Source organism: Microtus oregoni, unplaced genomic scaffold (genome assembly GCF_018167655.1).
Source record: "Microtus oregoni isolate MIOR12 unplaced genomic scaffold, Mior012 000099F_ref0000060, whole genome shotgun sequence".
Taxonomy (NCBI): Eukaryota; Metazoa; Chordata; class Mammalia; order Rodentia; family Cricetidae; genus Microtus; species Microtus oregoni.
Genome location: NW_024544712.1, coordinates 2,841,962 through 2,860,645, shown reverse-complemented (window position 1 = coordinate 2,860,645; position 18,684 = coordinate 2,841,962). Strand labels below are relative to the sequence as shown.

The following is an 18,684-nucleotide window of genomic DNA, read 5'->3' as shown; positions in this document are numbered from 1 at the left end:
AAAAAGAACTAGTGTGCAGTCCGTTGGTGGGTATTCAAGGGGATCTGTTTGTCAGAACCTTGAGTGGTGCTCTAAGGACTCTTAAGTATCAGTGTAGGAGTTTCTGCTTTCAGCCTGTTTCCCAGGCTTCTAGGAATGCATTGCATGATTGAGGCTTTCTAGGGCTTTTCTTAACTGTTGAGACAGTGACACAGGGATTGCTCTTTTTCATTGCCATGAGTGTCTTTTGCTTGCCTGTGTGTGTGGATGAACTTCCAGGAGTATTTAAGCATTCTGTTAAGTAAATTTGGAAGACTGGGTTTCAATTACAATAACCAGACTGTGTGACCCAGCTCCCATTTCCCCTTAATTCTGATCATTAAAACCTTCATATCCCCACAGACATCTGCCATGATTCCAAATGATTCTTTTCAGGAATGTTCATTCATTATTAATCAGGTTGCATGGTCAGGCAAGTGTGTGATTATTTTAAAGAATGTCCTCGAGATCCAATTACTAAAAGTGCATGTGTTACAGGCAGATGTGGAAGGATGCAAAAAGGGCTGCATAATAGTTTGATTTGATTTGTATGAATTCCACCAGGTGAGTGTTTGATGACATTGTCTTCCCTAGTTCTCATGTCAGGCAAAATTCCATTTGCAACTTGATTTATCCTAACTAAAACAAACAATAAATTTTAAGTTGTTCGAATGTCCTAATTGATGGTTTAAAAACTCAAGGCTAGCATCTTGGTGCTTATCTGCTTGTCGTTTTTGCTTTAGTCAGTTCAGTCCCCCTGGATTCCTCCAATTTGTTTGGCAGCAATTCATACTTGTCTGTTACCAATTAAATGAATTTGGATGTGCTGACACGTGAAGGTTACATGTAGTGATGCTGTAATTGCAGAGTAACGTGCATTACCTGTAGAATGTGACTGGATCAAACTTCTCCCACAAGTTCCTACTCAATGCAGTATTTATATTAGAAAATCTATTTTGTCTCTGTACTGTTCTCTGTCATAACAAGAGTGTGAAATTGCTAAATACTGTAGGTCCCATTCCCAGACTTCCAAAATGAATTTAAATCCAAGGGAATCTCCTCTCTTTCCACAAAGCCCCATTTTATTGTCATTCTTGCCTCCCTCGAGAGGGTGATAATCACTAAAGTAGCCTTGAGTAGTGTGTTGATTATTAACTGAACGTTAAATACTAAGCTACATAGTTGAATATGCAGATGTTGTGTTCTTGTATTATGTCATGTAAAATTTGTATTTGTAGTGAGTTCATCTTGCATATAGGAGCCAGTTCTTAATGAAGTTATTATATTCTTTCTGAGTTAGGAAATTGTGCTCCTATGGATGAAAGCAGCTTCTTTCTCAGCTCAGCCTGTTGCAAGTTCATATACTTGGGTTGATTCTGTGTTTCCCATAATTCGTTTTGAGCCTTTCAAAGTTTGTATTCTGCTGATCGATAAAAACACCATTCCATGTTCTTCAAAAGATATAGTACCTATAGTTCTATAATGAGAATGACGTCATACCCAAAGCTTAACCTCAGTAAGTCAACTTACTTTTAGGTTCTCCCAGGTGATGAGATAAAAGATACGGAACATGTTTTTGAGATAAATAATACAATTTGTTTGTGCCATTTTCAGTGATGATTGTTGCTCACAGTTCTTTTGGGAGCTAACCTTTGTGAAACCAATTATATGTGTCTTGATGTAGCTTGTTGTGTTAAAGCTACAATTCTCAATCTGTGTGTCTAGACTCTTTTAACAGTACTCTATATCCAAAAATATTTACATTCATAATAGTAGGAAAATTGCAGTTTTGAAATAATAACAAAAAATAATTTATTGTTGGGGGTCAGTTTAGTATGAGGAGCTGTATTAAAGTTTCACAGCATCAGGAAGGTTGAGAACCATGTGTTAAAGCTTTTGTTTTCTGGGTTATATTTTGGTAAATGTACATGTTAGTTTCCATACTCTAAAGGATATTTGGACTAAAACCACATGAAGTACCTTGTGAATGAATCATCTAGGAAGTGGGAGGGAAACATTTGCTATTGACAATCAATCACAAGTTACCCAAAGGTGGTTTTTACAGTTTGTTCCTTGACCCTCCCAGTTTGCCTGATTTTGATGATATTCAGAGCTGTTCAGTGAGAGACTGAGAGTGAAATTATTCATGCATTGCATGTGTGATCTTCTTTCTAGTTTCCAAATGAGAACAATAATTATGTTTTATGCAGTGTGCAAACAGAACACAGAATATGGGCAGGTGGGTAAAGGATACAGCTTCTCTGCGATACCTAATTCTTTATCTGATTCTCTTTTAAAATTAGAATTTAAGATGACATCTGTTTATTTGTGCATTTGCACAAGCTTGCTTGTGGTGTGTGTGTGTGTGTGTGTGTGTGTGTGTGTGTGTGTACAAGTGCACACCTGCATGCTCTGGCATGTCCATGGAGGTCAGAGAACAACTTGTGAGAGTCAGTTCTCTATTTCAGCATGCAGGTTCTGTAGATCAGAGCCAAGTCTTCAAGTTTGGCAGTGGGTGCCTGCCTTCCTTTACACGCTAAGCCATCTTCCCAGCACTTGCAGTTCAACTTTTGAGTATGAAAGTGAAAGTTGCATGGTCTGGATGTCTCAACAAGAATGTTTGCCTGCTGAGTTTGATCATGAATTAAAGCTTGCAATGAATGCTGTCTTAATGGGATACTAGATGTTTCTTCAAGGTCAAGCATATGCTAACTGTATGAAAATAGCGTTCCTGGGAGGCTTCCCAGACTACCATTGTGAAATTCTAACACAGAACAAGATGACAGCAAGGGATTTAACAACATAAACTTGCAGCTTATATGTTTTGTCTGCATTGACTTCCTAGGAGAGTTAGAAAAAAAAAAGATGAGTCCAATAGGCAGAAGCCCATGGGTTGTTCCTTAAGAGTACCTATCCTGGGTTTCCCCAAACCTCTTTTCTAAAGACAAGCCCTGCAGCTGAGGTCCCTGTGCCATGCCTCTTGCTTTGGAAATTTTCTCCTTCCCTTTGTTTTCTCCTGTAGGCTATGCCATAAACAAAGACAATACCCCACCCCAGGAAAGTTCTCCTGGAATGAATGCTTTCTTCAATATAAAAAATGCCTTAGTATGAAGAAACCTGGAAGCTACAGGAAGCAAGGAAGTGATTTTTTCTGCTCAGGTCACTAGATCACTTGAACCATCACCCTGTACCAAGATTCTGTTATCCTTTCAGCCCTCCCCACTTCCACTAGCTTTTTATTCCTTTGTTAATTCATTTTCCTTGACTCTATGAGGTGTGAACTCTTGCATTCAGGTTTTATCCCCTGTAAGGGTGTGGTGGCCATTTCGTTCAAGTCACACATCCTGAAGAAGCCTGCATTTGAGACTATGAATGCTTTCTTCATAGGAAGCTTGTGTGTGTGTGTGTGTGTGTGTGTGTGTGTGTGTGTGTGTGTGGTGTCCTCATATGCCTAAACTCATGCATACCTGGATTATGCCTGAGTGATTCAGAATATATTGAGATAATAGAATGATTCACATATTTAACTTCGGGTTCTGTTACTCATTTGTGTAGGAGGAAACAATATTTTTCAATAAATAATTTAGAGATTTGTTGAATAGGGTTATTATGCCAGTTTAGGTTTCTCAGCTTAAAGGGTTACTTCGTAACTGTTAAGTTTAAACATCTAGTACATGTCACATTGTTTACAGCTGTGTTTTTAAACAGTTCTTCCTTGTTTAATATGAAGTTGCCAAATACAATAGTGACCAGGACTCTTTGGGCCTCTGGAAGGTTCCATTCTCATCCAACATCCCCTCCTCCAAAACAGAGATAAAAAAACTAACATGAAACCCCCCCCAAAAAAAAAGATCTTTAAGGAAAATTATTAATGTAGAAAGAAAAAGAAAAGCCAAGTGCAAATGGTGGTAATTGGTCTCATTTCTTGGGCGTGTGACTTAAGAAGTGAGGGGTAGTAAAGGTGTAACTTGAAGGTATAGTTTGGAGAAACTTGGTAAAGATTTTTAAAATGGAGATGAGATGCCAGACAGGAGTCATAGTTGGGCACCACGGGAATTTCTCTGTTTTATCCTCTGGAGAGAGAAGATATGAAAAAGCTGCAGTTCTTGGAACAGGTTATAAGCAGTAAACTCAAGGAAGAAATAGCAGGAGTAAGTTGTATTTGGAGTTAGAGAGGCGGCACAGTAGTTACGATCACTTCTGGCTCTTCTAGAGGACCAAAGTTTGGTTCACATCACCCATTCAGGCAGCTTATAGAGGCCTATAACTTCAGCTCCATAGACTTCAGTGTCCTCTTCTGGCCTCTGAGGGCTTTTTGCACTCAGGTGTATATACCCACACATAGACAAATGCATACAAGCAAATAAAAATAAGATAGAATTTAAGTAAGGAAATCAAATTAAGAGGGTTAGTTTTCTTTATGGAGGAGAAGGCAGTGGTCTAAAAATGTAGTAGAATGTGTCTGGATCAGCAGGGAGCTATGACAAATTGGCACACCTTTCTTACCCAATGATTTGAATTTTAGAGAGGAAGAACGTATTTGTTTCTGCTGATGCTATGTGCTGATGCTATGTTACATTGTAACAAACCTAAGGGCTTTTAACATCACAAATCCATTATTTTATACTTTTAGAAGTCTAACATCAAGCATAAATTGCCTATTTATCAAAGTATCCAGAGTTCTGCTTCTTTCTGGGCGCTGCGGGATATCATCCACTTTTCATTCTTACGTCACCAACTTCCAGAGGCAAAAAGTGTTCCTTGGTTTGTGGCCTTGTCCATTGTGTTCAAAGGAGCCATGGTTAGTTCTAGCCTTCTTCATATCACATCGCTCTGATTTTTTTTTTTTTAATGTTTCGAGACAAGATTTCTCTTTGTAGCTTTGGAGCCTGTCTTGGCACTTGCTTTGTAGCCCACGCTGACCTTAAACTCACAGAAATCCTCTTGCCTCTACCTCCTGAATGCTGGAATTAAAGGCATGCACTACCACCACCCAGCCACCATTTTCCACTTTTGAGAAGTATTGTGATTCTTTTGAGTCTCTTGAATGGGTTCTAGTTAATTCCTTTATTGCAGAATCAACTGTTCACAAGCCTTAATTATATCTTCCAGTTTAATTTCTCTTTTCTTCTGTTCCTTACATTACACACAGGTCCCAAGATGTAGCTTGTAGTCATCTTTGGGGCCATTACTCTGCTTTCTCTAGAGAGAAAGGAATAGAAAATGTGGCAGATTTCTCACTTTTGAATATGACAATTGAAACACTTTGGGAGACACCTCCAGAAAAGACCAGTTGGGGAAGGGAGTCAGTAACTTCCAAGGGGGTTGCATTCTGAGTCTGAAGCAGTCATAGACCATGAAGCTGAGGTTGGTCAACTCTTAACGGAAATGTCAGAAAAAATGGTGCTTTGAGGTTCAAGCCTAGAAATAACTTTCATTGGAAAGTAACCATGAAACGAGTGAGTACACTGGCTTACCTCCTGGAAGGAAGGACCCACATTTAGAACACTTCGAGGCTTTTATGGACAGGAAGTCAGCAGCAGTTAGAGAGAGAGCAACCAGAGTAGGAGAATTGCAATTGTAATGATATTCAGAAGGAGAAGACCAGACCTGAAGAAGAAAGAGGCAGATAACCACCCACATCTTTATCCACCAAAGCCTTCATTTACTTCCTTTTCATTGTGGAGAAGTGCTTTTTTTGGTAAATGAGTTTCCTGAGAAGAGGCCTGACATCTAAGGATGCAAGGTCTCACTGAAATGTGTCACTATCCTAATTCTAAGATTGTCCTACTTCTGGACATGATTAGAATGAGTGCTAGAATTGTGGGGCACATCTGTGGACTCATGCTCCGGGACACTCGGGCAGCTTACATCCAGCATAGTGAATGTCCTACACTCTTTTGATTATCTGGTCAGCTCCTCCTTTGCTTACTATTCTGCCCTATTCTAGTAGACCAACTACATTCAGGCAAGCAAAGATGCTGAATTACTGCTATTCCCAGTTTGGCGCAAAGGGTTTTCCCATGATTATCCCCTCCTCCTCCAGAATAAAGACTAATCAGTCCATTCATAAAAATGTTGAGCTATAGAATTTCCTGACAATACTGTGCGTATGTGATTTCCTTCTATTGTAATAAATTCTAAGACGCTAGCTAAAAAATACGGAAAGTGAACTGTGAAGGTTAGGCAGAAAACAAAAGAAAGATAACATTTTTGTTGCACAAATCCTACCTGACCCCCACTATCTTGTGAATGAACCTTACTCAACTTTTGAAAGCTGCCTCATCCTTTACCCTGAGGAAACCTTCCTGTCCCTTTTTCCTTTTGAACAGAGTAGATTATTCTGGTTTTGGATTTCCTATTTAGCTATTTACACAACATATTCTTTTCATTTTTAGATTTATTTTATATATGTGAGTGTTACACACACACATACATATATATCTGTGGACTACATTCATGACTAGTGCTTGTGGATGTCGGAGGAGGGCATTAGAGTCCCTGAAACTGGAGTTACATGTACTTTGAGCTTCCATGTAGGCTATGGGAATTGAACCCAGGTCCTCGGCAAGTGCTCTTAACTGTCCGGTATTTTTTTTTCCCTTCCTTAATGAATTGTTGAGGCACCAAGGCAAGGGCTAAACATTGCCTGAGCCTACCCCAGGACCAAGTGCACATAAAGATTTTAATATTTTAATAAAACATAAATAGTGCTTTGATTTCTCTAGATATTTTTTAAATGGTAGAAAATAGGACCGGCTAATTTCTTGTAGAGGGGAATGGCATATGTAGATGTTATTGAGTAATGAAGAAGATAAGTGGCAACTTATGGATAAAAGTGAAGAATAGAGTTTATTGTAGATATCAACTAAGTGCCCCTTCCCTTTTGCAATTATGTGAACCAGGGACTTAGAAATTTGGCTGAACTTCACTTATCACATCTAGCTCTTTTCTCAGAACTTAATTCAGTTAACTATTTACAGTGGAGACATTTGCCCAAAGCACCATGCTGAGTACTCTGGCAGTAAAAGGAAAAGATTCAGATCTGAGCAGCTGCTATTAAATCATTCCTACATGAATTGCCCCGAGCACTGAACTCACATCATTTCCACTGATGTCAGGGTGAAATCCCATTGCAAAGAATTTCCTGTTAACAAGGGAACATGTACTCGCTTGTCCATGTCTGGCTCCTCCATCTTTGCTGTTCTTGTCACACATCTGGCATTCTGGTCAGGCCTCTCTGCTGCTGATTTTCCTTTGTTTTCTGGCCATTTGTGTCCTCCTCTCTCCTCTAAAGCTAAGACCTGTAGGTCAGCTCTGGCTCATTATCTGTTTGTCAAAATGCAGCTATCTCAGAGCCTAGCTATGCACATTCTTTTATGTGTCTTTATGATTCTTTCTGCAACACATACCCTATGCCCCCCCAAAAAAATTATTGCCCTGCCATTTATATAGAAAACTTGCTGACTTCTATTTTACTGCTTGACAGACCCTTAAAGGAAAAAGTTGTATTTTACTCATTCAGCTTCAGCCCAGTACAGTTGAAGAAATCAATGAGTGTTTGAGTTTATTGTACTTTGGACACTATTCTAGCTACTTGTGACACAGCCTCCAAAGAGAAAAAAAAATCTCTGCTCCTATAAAACACTGTCCAGTTCTAGGGATATTAAAGGGAAACATCAGTAAACAAAGTAATGGAATATGTTAGCAATAGATATATGGAGTACAACAGACTGAGGTAAAGCAAGAAGGACTTCTAGAATGGGTGAGTAGTTATGGTGGTAGTGGTGCGAAATTAGTTTCATGTGGGTTCAGATAAGGTGACTGTGGAGGCCAGAATCATGTGGATTCCAAAGACTGTATATGCTGAGTGAGAGATGGAATGCATTTGGCATATCTGTGGATTGACAAGGAAGCCATGTGCCCCAAGCAGAACAAAAAAGGAGTAGCGTGGGAGGAAATGAGCTCACTGAGTCTGTTTTCTAGTGCTGGTTTTATTGTGGTGAATTTCCCTTTGACTGACATGGGAAGCCCCTGAAGGGAAGAACAGAAGAAAGGCAGAATCTGTCATGTTTTAACAGGTTCTCTAGCTTCTGATCCGGGATTAGACTAGAAGGAGAAGGACAAGAGTGAGAAGAAGCAATCAAAGCATTTAGAAAGGTCTTGTGATAGCCCAGGTATTAGATGATGATGGCTTAGATGATAATAGAGGTGGAGCAACGACAGCACAAGGTTCTCTCTTTTGGGACCAGCTTAATACGTAGCATACAGTAGCCTTCTCTTGACCAGATAAATAAAATGTCAGCATCTCCATTGGATACACAGTGGAATCACCCCTGGGAATTGCCATGCTACCTCTGTGGGATGGAATCTGACACTTCCATGAAAAACACAGTCATCACGCAATATTTATCTTTCCCTGTCCGACTTGTTTCACTTGCCAAAACGTCCTCTGGTTGCATACATGTTGCCACAAATGACAGAATTCCATCTTTGTAACCAAATCTTATTTCGCTGTGTGTATGTGCCGCATTTCTTTATCTAGTCATCCATTTATAAACACTTAGGTCGTTCCCATAGCATGGCAACTATGACTAATGTTACAAGAAACATGGGAATGTCAATCTCTCTGACATCCTCATTTTACTTCTGATCATATGGCATGCAATTTTCAGTTTTAATAAGTTAAAAAAATTCGTTTTTTTTAACTTGTGTTCCCTGTACATCAGCGTGTGTATGTATATTCACATGTGTGTAGGCATGCTAATGTGTGCGAGCATATGATTAAGCCAGAGCTCTATAGGCCTAGTCTGTCTAACCAGTTTTCTCTGGGAAATGGATTCCCAGGTGGCCTCCATGCCCACCTAGTGTTTATGTGGTTTCTGGGAAACTGAGCTCCAGTCTTCAAGTTGTATGACAGGCGCTTTAACTGTTGACAATGTATCCATTCCCACTTTCAAGGGATTTTTTTTTTGCCTTTTTTTTTAAAGGGTCGGGGTCTGGTGCTAGCCCAGACCATAAATTATTTCTCTAGACCAGACTCCAACATAAACTATCTCTCTCTGAACTGATATGGTGCCGTGGGAATAAAGACACAACTCACATGGCTTTATCGGCAGGGAGATTCTCAGTGGTCCCTCATGAAGTCCTGAGTTCACATCCTGAAGAATTTCCTCTCATTTATCCTCCAAACAGTCTTTATACCAAAACTTAACTTAGGGGAAATACATTAGCATTCTGTCTCCTAGGTAACCAGGTGAATGGCTTTCAGTCCCAGCCACAACTACCTGTCTGCTGTGTAAACTAGCTAAGTTTGAATTAGCATCTCTATCAGGCATCCTCCAAATTACACAGAAAGGAGCAACAACACCCCGACCCTTTGTTAGGGCAGTGACAGCCTGTCTGCAGGGCTATGTGACCACCTCAGGTGGGGCCTATGGCTTCAGAGCCTGGCTGCCACACCGTATAGAAATATGGGCCTACATGAAAGATTCTCACACTTTCATTTTAGGTATTGGCTTATAATACTGCATGGTATGGAATACTATATAAATATAATATAAATATATATGCTATATTTATACCATATGCCACATCAATATGTGAAAATAAAAGTTAAATGAAAATAATTGGCTGTGCACAGTGGGTGGCGTGCTTCTCTGATAGTGGTTTGTTCTGATGATCCTAACACTCACGAGGCAAGCATATTTCAAGTTTATGACCAACCTGTAATATCTAGCAAGGTCTCCCTGTCTCAAAAAAGAAGGTAAAACAGGAATATATTTAAATAAGTAAACAACGTAAACATTAACAGCAACTATCACAGAACGGAACATAGTTTCCTATGCTCTTTTCAGACCTATAATTTCCTTTTGATTTTTATGCTTCTAATAGTAAAGGAGCAAAAATTTGACACAGAGATAATTCTTTATCTACAGTTAATCAAAGTCTTGCTTAATATGCAAAACCTTTCTATTTCTTCAGCGGCATCTCCAAGAACAATGGACTGGGCCAGAGTGGGGATGGGGAAGAGCAGCCTTTGGAAGATGATTAAGCGCCAGCATTGCAAATTGCAGCCACTCCTTTATTAGGTAGTAAATGGGAGTGACTGGTCACTGTTTCTCGGCTACTAGTTTGCTCTTCTAATGTTTAACAGGCCCAGGACATACTTTATTGTCTTTACTGATTTTCTCCCAACTGGCAGTGAGGTGATGGTGTTTCACCAAAGCAGTGTGCGCTCTTCGTTTATACAAGGTCAGATGATTCTAGAAACCTTGAATTTTGCAAAGAAGCAGAGGTGTGAACACAAAGGACTAACTGTCAGAATCACTAAACACAGCTTTGGAAGTGAAGCCTTCCCCAACTGAGAACTTTCTACCCTTGTGAGTGATTTGAACCTCCTGACCTGTTAAAATGCCCCGTTCTCCCACAGCCTGCTGCATTGCGCTACAGCTGATATGCCAGGCAGCATTCTGCGGCCCTCTACTAATGGCCCTGAGAGGGAGAAGGTTCAAAGGGGCTTCGTTCCCAGGCCTGCTAATGAGTATGAGGCCTCCTCACCCTAATGAACTGGTGCTTGTGTGGGATTCTTTGAAGGGAAGGGAGGTAGGAGTTCACAAAAGCAGTGAGGTATTTATGGGACGGGGCGCATTCAGCTGGGCCACCCGAAGGTGGCCTGGAGGGGAGCAACAAAGCTGGCAGAGGTCATGCCTGGGCCAGCAGGACTGTGAATATGAGACAAGACCTCCTGCCAGCCAGGCCTGTTGCTGGCAACAGTGACAAGCCTGAGATAGGATAGTTTAGACCAAGTGGGGCTGCACAGGGAATCTTTAGCAGTCTCTGAATAGTCTTTCCACATTGCTTTCTAAATTGTAATTATCATTGTTCAAACTTATCAAATGTATCTAATAATATTAGTCATTGGATTACAGCCTTCAAAATGATGCCTGGATAGTTTTCTCTATTCTTCTCTGCCACCCATATCCCACTGCTGGATTAGCAATAGAAGAATAATGAGAATATGCCAAAAATATTGCCTCTACTATGATCATCTTTGTGCAAATACATGTTTTTAAATGATGCCCCGAACTTAAACATTATTTCTACAGTAGTGCATACATTTGAGTTCATATATACTTAAGGCTCATATCTATAGTGAGTACATCTGTAGAGTTGAAAATCCTGACCTGCTATTGCAAACTGATAGTTCTTAAAATGCATATAGATTAATATGCAAGTTCACAAATTCCAAGTTGTGAATGGTTATCATTCATCAGCAGTAGTTTCTTTATTTTAATTTTAACCAAAGGTAAAACTTGGTTGTGACATAAAATTATTCTGATCTTATACCAGTTATAGAAGTTATAGTTTCAATTACTTTTCAGGTTGGAGTTAGATCTTTTAAAAGCCAAAATTGTGAAAAACCATTTAAAAAGAAAACAATAAATAGTAGCAAAGAAAAAGAAAGCTTCACTTTCAACAATCAGAACTTTGAGAAAATGCTAGGCTCCTGGGTTGTTTTGTTTGGTTTTATCATTTGCTCCCAGTTAAAGAGGCATCTTTTCCCTTCCATGGCCTGTGTTTGGAATTATCCTGAGATGCATTCAAAGCTGACAGCCCCCTCCCCCTGCTGACCCCTCATGCTTAATCCAATCTTACATTCTGTTTCCAGCTAGCTGATCAGCTTCCTTGGATTTTGCTGATGACCCCAGAGAGTTTTGCCTGAAGATGGAAACACTGGAGTCGGAGCTGACCTGCCCTATTTGTCTGGAGCTGTTTGAGGACCCTCTCCTGCTGCCCTGCACACATAGCCTCTGCTTCAACTGTGCCCACCGCATCCTGGTCTCTCACTGTGCCACCAACGAGCCTGTGGAGTCCATCAGCGCCTTCCAGTGCCCCACCTGCCGGCATGTCATCACGCTCAGCCAGCGAGGTCTAGACGGGCTCAAGCGCAACTTCACCCTCCAGAACATCATTGACAGGTTTCAGAAAGCCTCTGTGAGCGGGCCCAATTCTCCCAGTGAGACCCGCAGGGAACGGGCCTTTGACGGCAACACCATGTCGTCTGCTGAGAAGGTTCTCTGCCAATTCTGTGACCAGGATCCTGCCCAAGATGCTGTGAAGACCTGTGTCACTTGTGAAGTGTCCTACTGCGATGAGTGCCTGAAAGCCACTCACCCGAACAAGAAGCCCTTTACGGGCCATCGTCTGATTGAGCCAATCCCGGACTCACACATCCGGGGGCTGATGTGCCTGGAGCACGAGGATGAGAAGGTGAATATGTACTGTGTGACCGATGACCAGTTAATCTGTGCCTTGTGTAAACTGGTTGGGCGGCACCGCGATCATCAGGTGGCAGCTTTGAGTGAGCGCTATGACAAATTGAAGGTTAGTCCGATATGCCTTAAGCCAAACCCTTTCTGCCATCAAATGTCTTGGAAATAAAAAGTGTATTCACTGCTAGCTACATGGCGGGGGAAGGTTTGCTCTTCACCTTTGTTATCTGATTAGTTGTAGCATGTTTTTGGCAGCCTATAAATGTTACACAATGAGGGTGTCTTGTAAAAGTTGACTGCTGCTTGTAATTTTAGTGTTGTCAAGGTGAGGGCAAATTCGAAATATCTGGATCCTTTTCAACCCTTGCCGTTTCTCTGGATCATTTTCAATGTATGCAGTTCTTTAAAAGAGCAGAGAGAGAGAGAGAGAGAGAGAGAGAGAGAGAGAGAGAGAGAGAGAGAGAGAGAGAGGAAGATGGGCGAGGGGAAGGAGTGAGAAAGGGGGGAGGGAAGATAAAAATCGATCTGGTGAGCATTTATGGATGTTTGTTTTCCTCGCTCATCCAGGAAAAGTAATTTCCTCACATTATAACTTTGTCTAGTTACTGCACAAACAAAAGACTAGAAGGAAGAATGTCTGCAGAGAATGTGGGATTTTAGAGGACATGTGACCTCCTTTTGTAAATGATATTCGGCTTACTGGTGAACTATCATGTTCTAACAGTCTCATGTTTCATGAGAGCGTTCCTGACAGTATAAGCTTCTTTTATTTTGTGACTTTCCAGGCAAGACTGTCTGAACTTTGCTTCCTTCTAGTAGGAAATTATCCAAACTCCAGCTTGGGGGATAGTAATTAATATGGTTACATGGTAACTTCAAAAAAAAATCACTCTCTAAATAAGGTTAGAAATCACCAGGGAAGAAATAAAAACAAAATCATCCCCTGTTGTCTGTTCAACTTCAGTTGACGGTGGGCCTAATTACTGCAAACTAAGCTGAGAGAGTTTGAGTGAGGTATTATATTCATCAGCTAATTTTAGATCACAAGACACTAATTAAAAGGAAAGGAAGTATAATTTAAAAGCGCTAAGTAAATATATACTGAAGTCCTTCCTTTCAGGAAAAACATAGCAACTTGTTGAGTAAACAAAATGAATCAGATGGTGCAGAGAGTATTATTGCTCAGAGAATATCATCACCTTTAACAAATGGTTCCTTTCCCTTCTCCTCATACTAATGAGCACTTGTATTTACTTGGGTTACATGGTTGCTTTTGCGACTATGAGGATTAAGAAACCACATCTGGGATTCCACCTTGTGATTTCTTGACACACTGAGGCAAGTCTACAGGCTAAAGTGAATCTCTGCTTCTAAGTGTCAGCGGGGAAACAAACGCAGTACCTGCACAGCTTGCCTCCCTTCAAATGTCCAAGGAGTGAGGGGTGGTAGGTGATCCGTCTTTTCATCTCATAGAAGATGCTTGCCACAAGAATTTAGGTATCACAGGCAAGAGAAGATAGACACCATTACATTCCACTGCACTGTAGAGCGGTAACAGAGAAAAGTATCATTAAAGTGGATAACAGGGATAGGAATGTGCATGAAATTACGACTAAGACAGTCTTTCAAAATTCCAGATGGTTGTCAGTATATAAAATCCAAGGTGATCTCCTTTGAACCTTTCTTGTCCTTGGGAGGTAAAGAACTTTGGGATGACTGAATAGAGACCTTTGATCTTTCTTTCTTTCGTGATCCTTACCATGAAAATGTTCTTTTTATTGGATTAAGGATTGTTTGTTTGAATAATATCGTCATAATGAGGTTGCGTATTCAACAGCTCCCAGGCTTGCTATTTACATTTGATAATCAGGTTCTGCTCATTTTCTGTGTGCTGTCACAGCACAGTTATTATTTATGTAACAGCTTCAAATTTAGGAGGAGATATCGCAATAGCCCTTTCTGTGTTGAAAGTATCAATCTTCAGTCCGGTTCATGTGTCTAATCAAGCCAAAGAATTAACAGTCATTGATATTGCCACGGGGAGGGTCTGACAATTAACCAGGTTGCATATTTTGTTTTCTAATTTCAGAAATATAGGCATATAAACAACATCCCGTGCACGGGAACACATGTGCAGCAAAATATATTCATGAACAATTATTTACAGTTATTCCATGAAATGTGCATTTAAGCGTTTGGGTGGAAAACATAGCAACAGAGCATGTTTGTTCAGAAACATGCCATTCATGTTAGAATAAAATATCATAAGCACATAGGACATTTGCGAGGTGAGGAGATTTAAGTCACCACAAATTGATGAACACATGTACTTTCTTTTTTTTTTTATTGAGAAAAGGAAAAAAATGTTTCCCCCTCCTCCCATTCCCCTCCCACTCCTCCCACCCTTCTCCCCCTCCCCCCACTCCTCTCCCCCTCCCTCTCCAGTCCAAAGAACAGTCAGGGTTCCCTGCCCTGTGGAAAGTCCAAGGTCCTCCCCCCTCCGTCCATGTCTAGGAAGGTGAACATCCAACTTGGCCAGGCTCCCACAAAGCCAGAACATGAAGTAGGATCAAAACCCCGTGCCATTGTCCTTGGCTTCTCATCAGCCGTCATTGTTCGCCATGTTCAGAGAGTCCGGTTTTATCCCATGCTTTTTCAGTCATAGTCCAGCTGGCCTTGGTGAGCTCCCAATAGGTCAGCCCCACTGTCTCAGTGGGTGGGTGAACCCCTCGTGGTCCTGACTTCTTTGCTCATGTTCTCCCTCCTTCTGCTCCTCATTGGGACCTTGGGAGCTCAGTCCAGTGCTCCAGTGTGGGTCTCTGTCTCTATCTCCATCCATCACCAGATGAAGATTCTATGGTGATATGCAAGATATTCGTCAGTATTGCTATAGGATAGGGTTGTTTCAGGTTCCCTATCCTCATCTGCCCAAGGAACTAACTGGGGACATCGCCTTGGGCTCCTGAGAGCCACTCTAGGTTCCAGTCTCTTGCCAGCCCTAACGTGGCTCCCTTAACTAAGAATTGTGCTTCCTTGCTCCCCTATCCAGCCTTCCTTTATCCAATCATCTTGTTTTCCCAAGTTCCTCCCATCCTCCCCTTCTCCCTTTTCTCTCCCCATCTCCCCTTACGCCCATCCCACCCCACCCCCAAGATCCCAATTTTCTCCCCGGCAATTTTGTCTACTTCCCATAGGCAAGAGAATAACTATATGTTTTTCCTTGGGTTCACCTTCTTATTTAGCTTCTTTAAGTTCACCAATTGTAGACTCCGTGACCCTTATTTATGGCTAGAAACCAAATATGAGTGAGTACATCCCGTGTTCATCTTTTTGGGTCTGGGTTACCTCACTCAGGATAGTGTTTTCTATTTCCATCCACTTGCATGCAAAATTCGAGAAGTCATTGTTTTCTACCGCCGCATAGTACTCTAATGTGTATATATTCCACACTTTCTTCATCCATTCTTCCATTGAAGGACATCTAGGTGGTTTCCAGGATCTGGCTATTACAAATAATACTGCTATGAACATAGTTGAACAAATGCTTTTGTCATATGATCGGGCATCTCTTGGATATATTCCCAAGAGTGGTATTGCTGGGTCCAGGGGTAGGTTGATCCCGAATTTCCTGAGAAACCAAAACACTGATTTCCAACGTGGTTGCACAAGATTGCATTCCCACCAGCAATGGATAAGTGTACCCCTTCCTCCACAGCCTCTCCAGCAAAGGCTATCATTGGTGTTTTTGATTTTAGCCATTCTGACAGGTGTAAGATGATATCTCAAAGTTGTTTTGATTTGCATTTCCCTGATTGCTAAGGAGGTTGAACATGACCTTAAGTGTCTTTTAGCCATTTGAACTTCTTCTGTTGAGAATTCTCTGTTCAGTTCAGTGCCCCATTTTTTAATTGGGTTAATTAGCATTTTACAGTCTAGTTTCTTGAGTTCTCTATATATTTTGGAGATCAGACCTTTGTCTGTTGCAGGGTTGGTGAAGATCTTCTCCCAGTCAGTAGGTTGTCTTTTTGTCTTAGTGACAGTGTCCTTTGCTTTACAGAAGCTTCTCAGTTTTAGTAGGTCCCATTTATTCAATGTTGCCCTTAATGTCTGTGCTGCTGGGGTTATACCTAGGAAGCAATCTCCTGTGCCCATCTGTTGTAGAGTACTTCCCACTTTCTCTTCTATCAGGTTTAGTGTGTTCGGACTGATATTGAGGTCTTTAATCCATTTGGACTTGAGTTTTGTGCATGGTGATAAATATTGGTCTATTTTCATTCTTCTACAGGTTGACATCCAGTTGTGCCAGCACCATTTGTTGAAGATGCTTTCTTTCTTCCATTGTATAATTTTGGCTCCTTTATCAAAAATGAGGTGTTCATAGGTTTGTGGGTTAAAATCCGGGTCTTCTATACGATTCCATTGGTCGACTTCTCTGTTTTTATGCCAGTACCACACTGTTTTCATTACTTTAGCTCTGTAATAGAGTTTGAAGTCAGGGATGGTAATGCCTCCAGAAGATCCTTTATTGTATAGGACAGTTTTGGCTATCCTGGTTTTTTTGTTTTTTCCATATAAAGTTGATTATTGTCCTCCCAAGATTTGTGAAGAATTTTGATAGGACCTTGATGGGGATTGCATTGAATCTATAAATTGCCTTTGGTAGAATTGCCATTTTTACTATGTTGATCCTCCCAATCCAAGAGCAGGGGAGGTCCTTCCATTTTCTGCTATCCTCTTCAATTTCTTTCTTCAATGCCTTAAAGTTCTTGTCAAATAGATCTTTTACTTCCTTGGTTAGAGTTACCCCAAGATATTTTATGCTGTTTGTGGCTATCGTGAATGGTGAAGCTTCTCTGATTTCCCTCTGTGCTTCCATATCCTTTGTGTATAAGAGGGCGACTGATTTTTTGGAGTTGATCTTGTATCCTGCCACATTACTACAGCTGTTTATCAGCTGTAAAAGTTATCTGGTGGAGTTTTGGGGGTCGCTTATGTAGACTATCATATTATCTGCAAATAACGAAATTTTAACTTCTTCCTTTCCAATTCGAATCCCCTTGATCCCATTATGTTGTCTTATTGCTATTGCTAGAACTTCAAGCACTATATTGAAGAGGTATGGTGAGAGTGGACAGCCTTGTCGTGTTCCTGAGTTCAGTGGGATGGCTTTGAGTTTCTCTCCGTTTAATTTGATGTTAGCTGTCGACTTGCTGTATATAGCTTTTATTATATTAAGGTATGACTCCTGTATCCCTAATCTCTCCAATACTTTTATCATAAAGGGATGTTGAATTTTGTCAAATGCTTTTTCAGCATCTAATGAAATGATCATATGGTTTTTTTCTTTCAGTTTATTTATATGATGGATTACATTGATAGATTTTCGTATGTTGAACCAGGCCTGCATCTCTGGTATGAAGCCTACTTGATCATAATGGATAATTTTTCTAATGTGTTCTTGGATATGGTTTGCCAGTATTTTGTTGAGAATTTTTGTATCGATGTTCATGAGTGAGATTGGCCTGTAATTCTCTTTATTGGTTGAGCCTTTGTGCAGTTTTGGTATCAGAGTGACTGTAGCTTCATAAAAGGAATTTGGCAATAACTCTTCTGTTTCTATATTGTGAAATACATTAAGGAGTATAGGTATTAGGTCTTCTTGGAAGTTCTGGTAGAATTCCGCATTGAAACCATCTGGTCCTGGGCTTTTTTTGGTAGGGAGGTTTTTGATAACAGCTTCTAATTCTTCACAACTAACAGGTCTATTTAGGTTGTTCACCTGGTCCTGGTTTAACTTTGGTATATGGTATTTATGTAAAAAAGTGTCCATTTCTTTTACATTTTCCAGTTTTGTGGCATACAGGCTTTTGTAGTAAGATCTAACGATTCTCTGAATTTCCTCTGTGTCTGTGGTTATGTCCCCCTTTTCATTTCTGATCCTATTAATTTATATATTCTCTCTCTGCTGTTTGATTAGTTTGGATAGGCGTTTATCAATCTTGTTAATTTTCTCTAGGAACCAGGTTTTTGTTTCATTGATTCTTTGGATTGTTTTCTGTGTTTCTATTTTGTTGATTTCAGCCCTCAGTTTGATTATTTCCAGTCTTCTACTCCTCCTAGGTGAGTCTGCTTCTGTTTTTTCTAGAGCTTTCAGGTGGGCTCTTAAGTCTCCAATATGTGCTTTCTCTGTTTTCTTTAAGTGGGCACTTAGTGTTATGAACTTTCCTCTCAGGACTGCTTTCATAGTGTCCCATAAGTTTGAGTAAGTTGTTTCTTTATTTTCATTGAATTTGAGGAAGACTTTAATTTCTTTCTTTATTTCTTCCTTGATCCAGGTGTTGTTCAGTAGTTGACTGTTCAGTTTCCATGAGTTTGTAGGCTTTCTGGGGGT

General features: G+C 40.5%; 1 protein-coding gene across 1 annotated transcript in view; it reads left to right on the top strand.

The window, feature by feature from the left end:
• The window catches only part of LOC121443080 (E3 ubiquitin-protein ligase Midline-1-like), a 318,467-nt gene that overhangs the window by 185,819 nt on the left and 113,964 nt on the right, over window positions 1-18,684 (top strand). Inside the window, exon 2 of the mRNA XM_041644764.1 lies at window positions 11,690-12,405. Coding sequence (XP_041500698.1) covers window positions 11,746-12,405 — 660 coding nt within the window. The 5' untranslated portion in view covers window positions 11,690-11,745. The remainder of the gene's footprint in view (window positions 1-11,689; window positions 12,406-18,684) is intronic.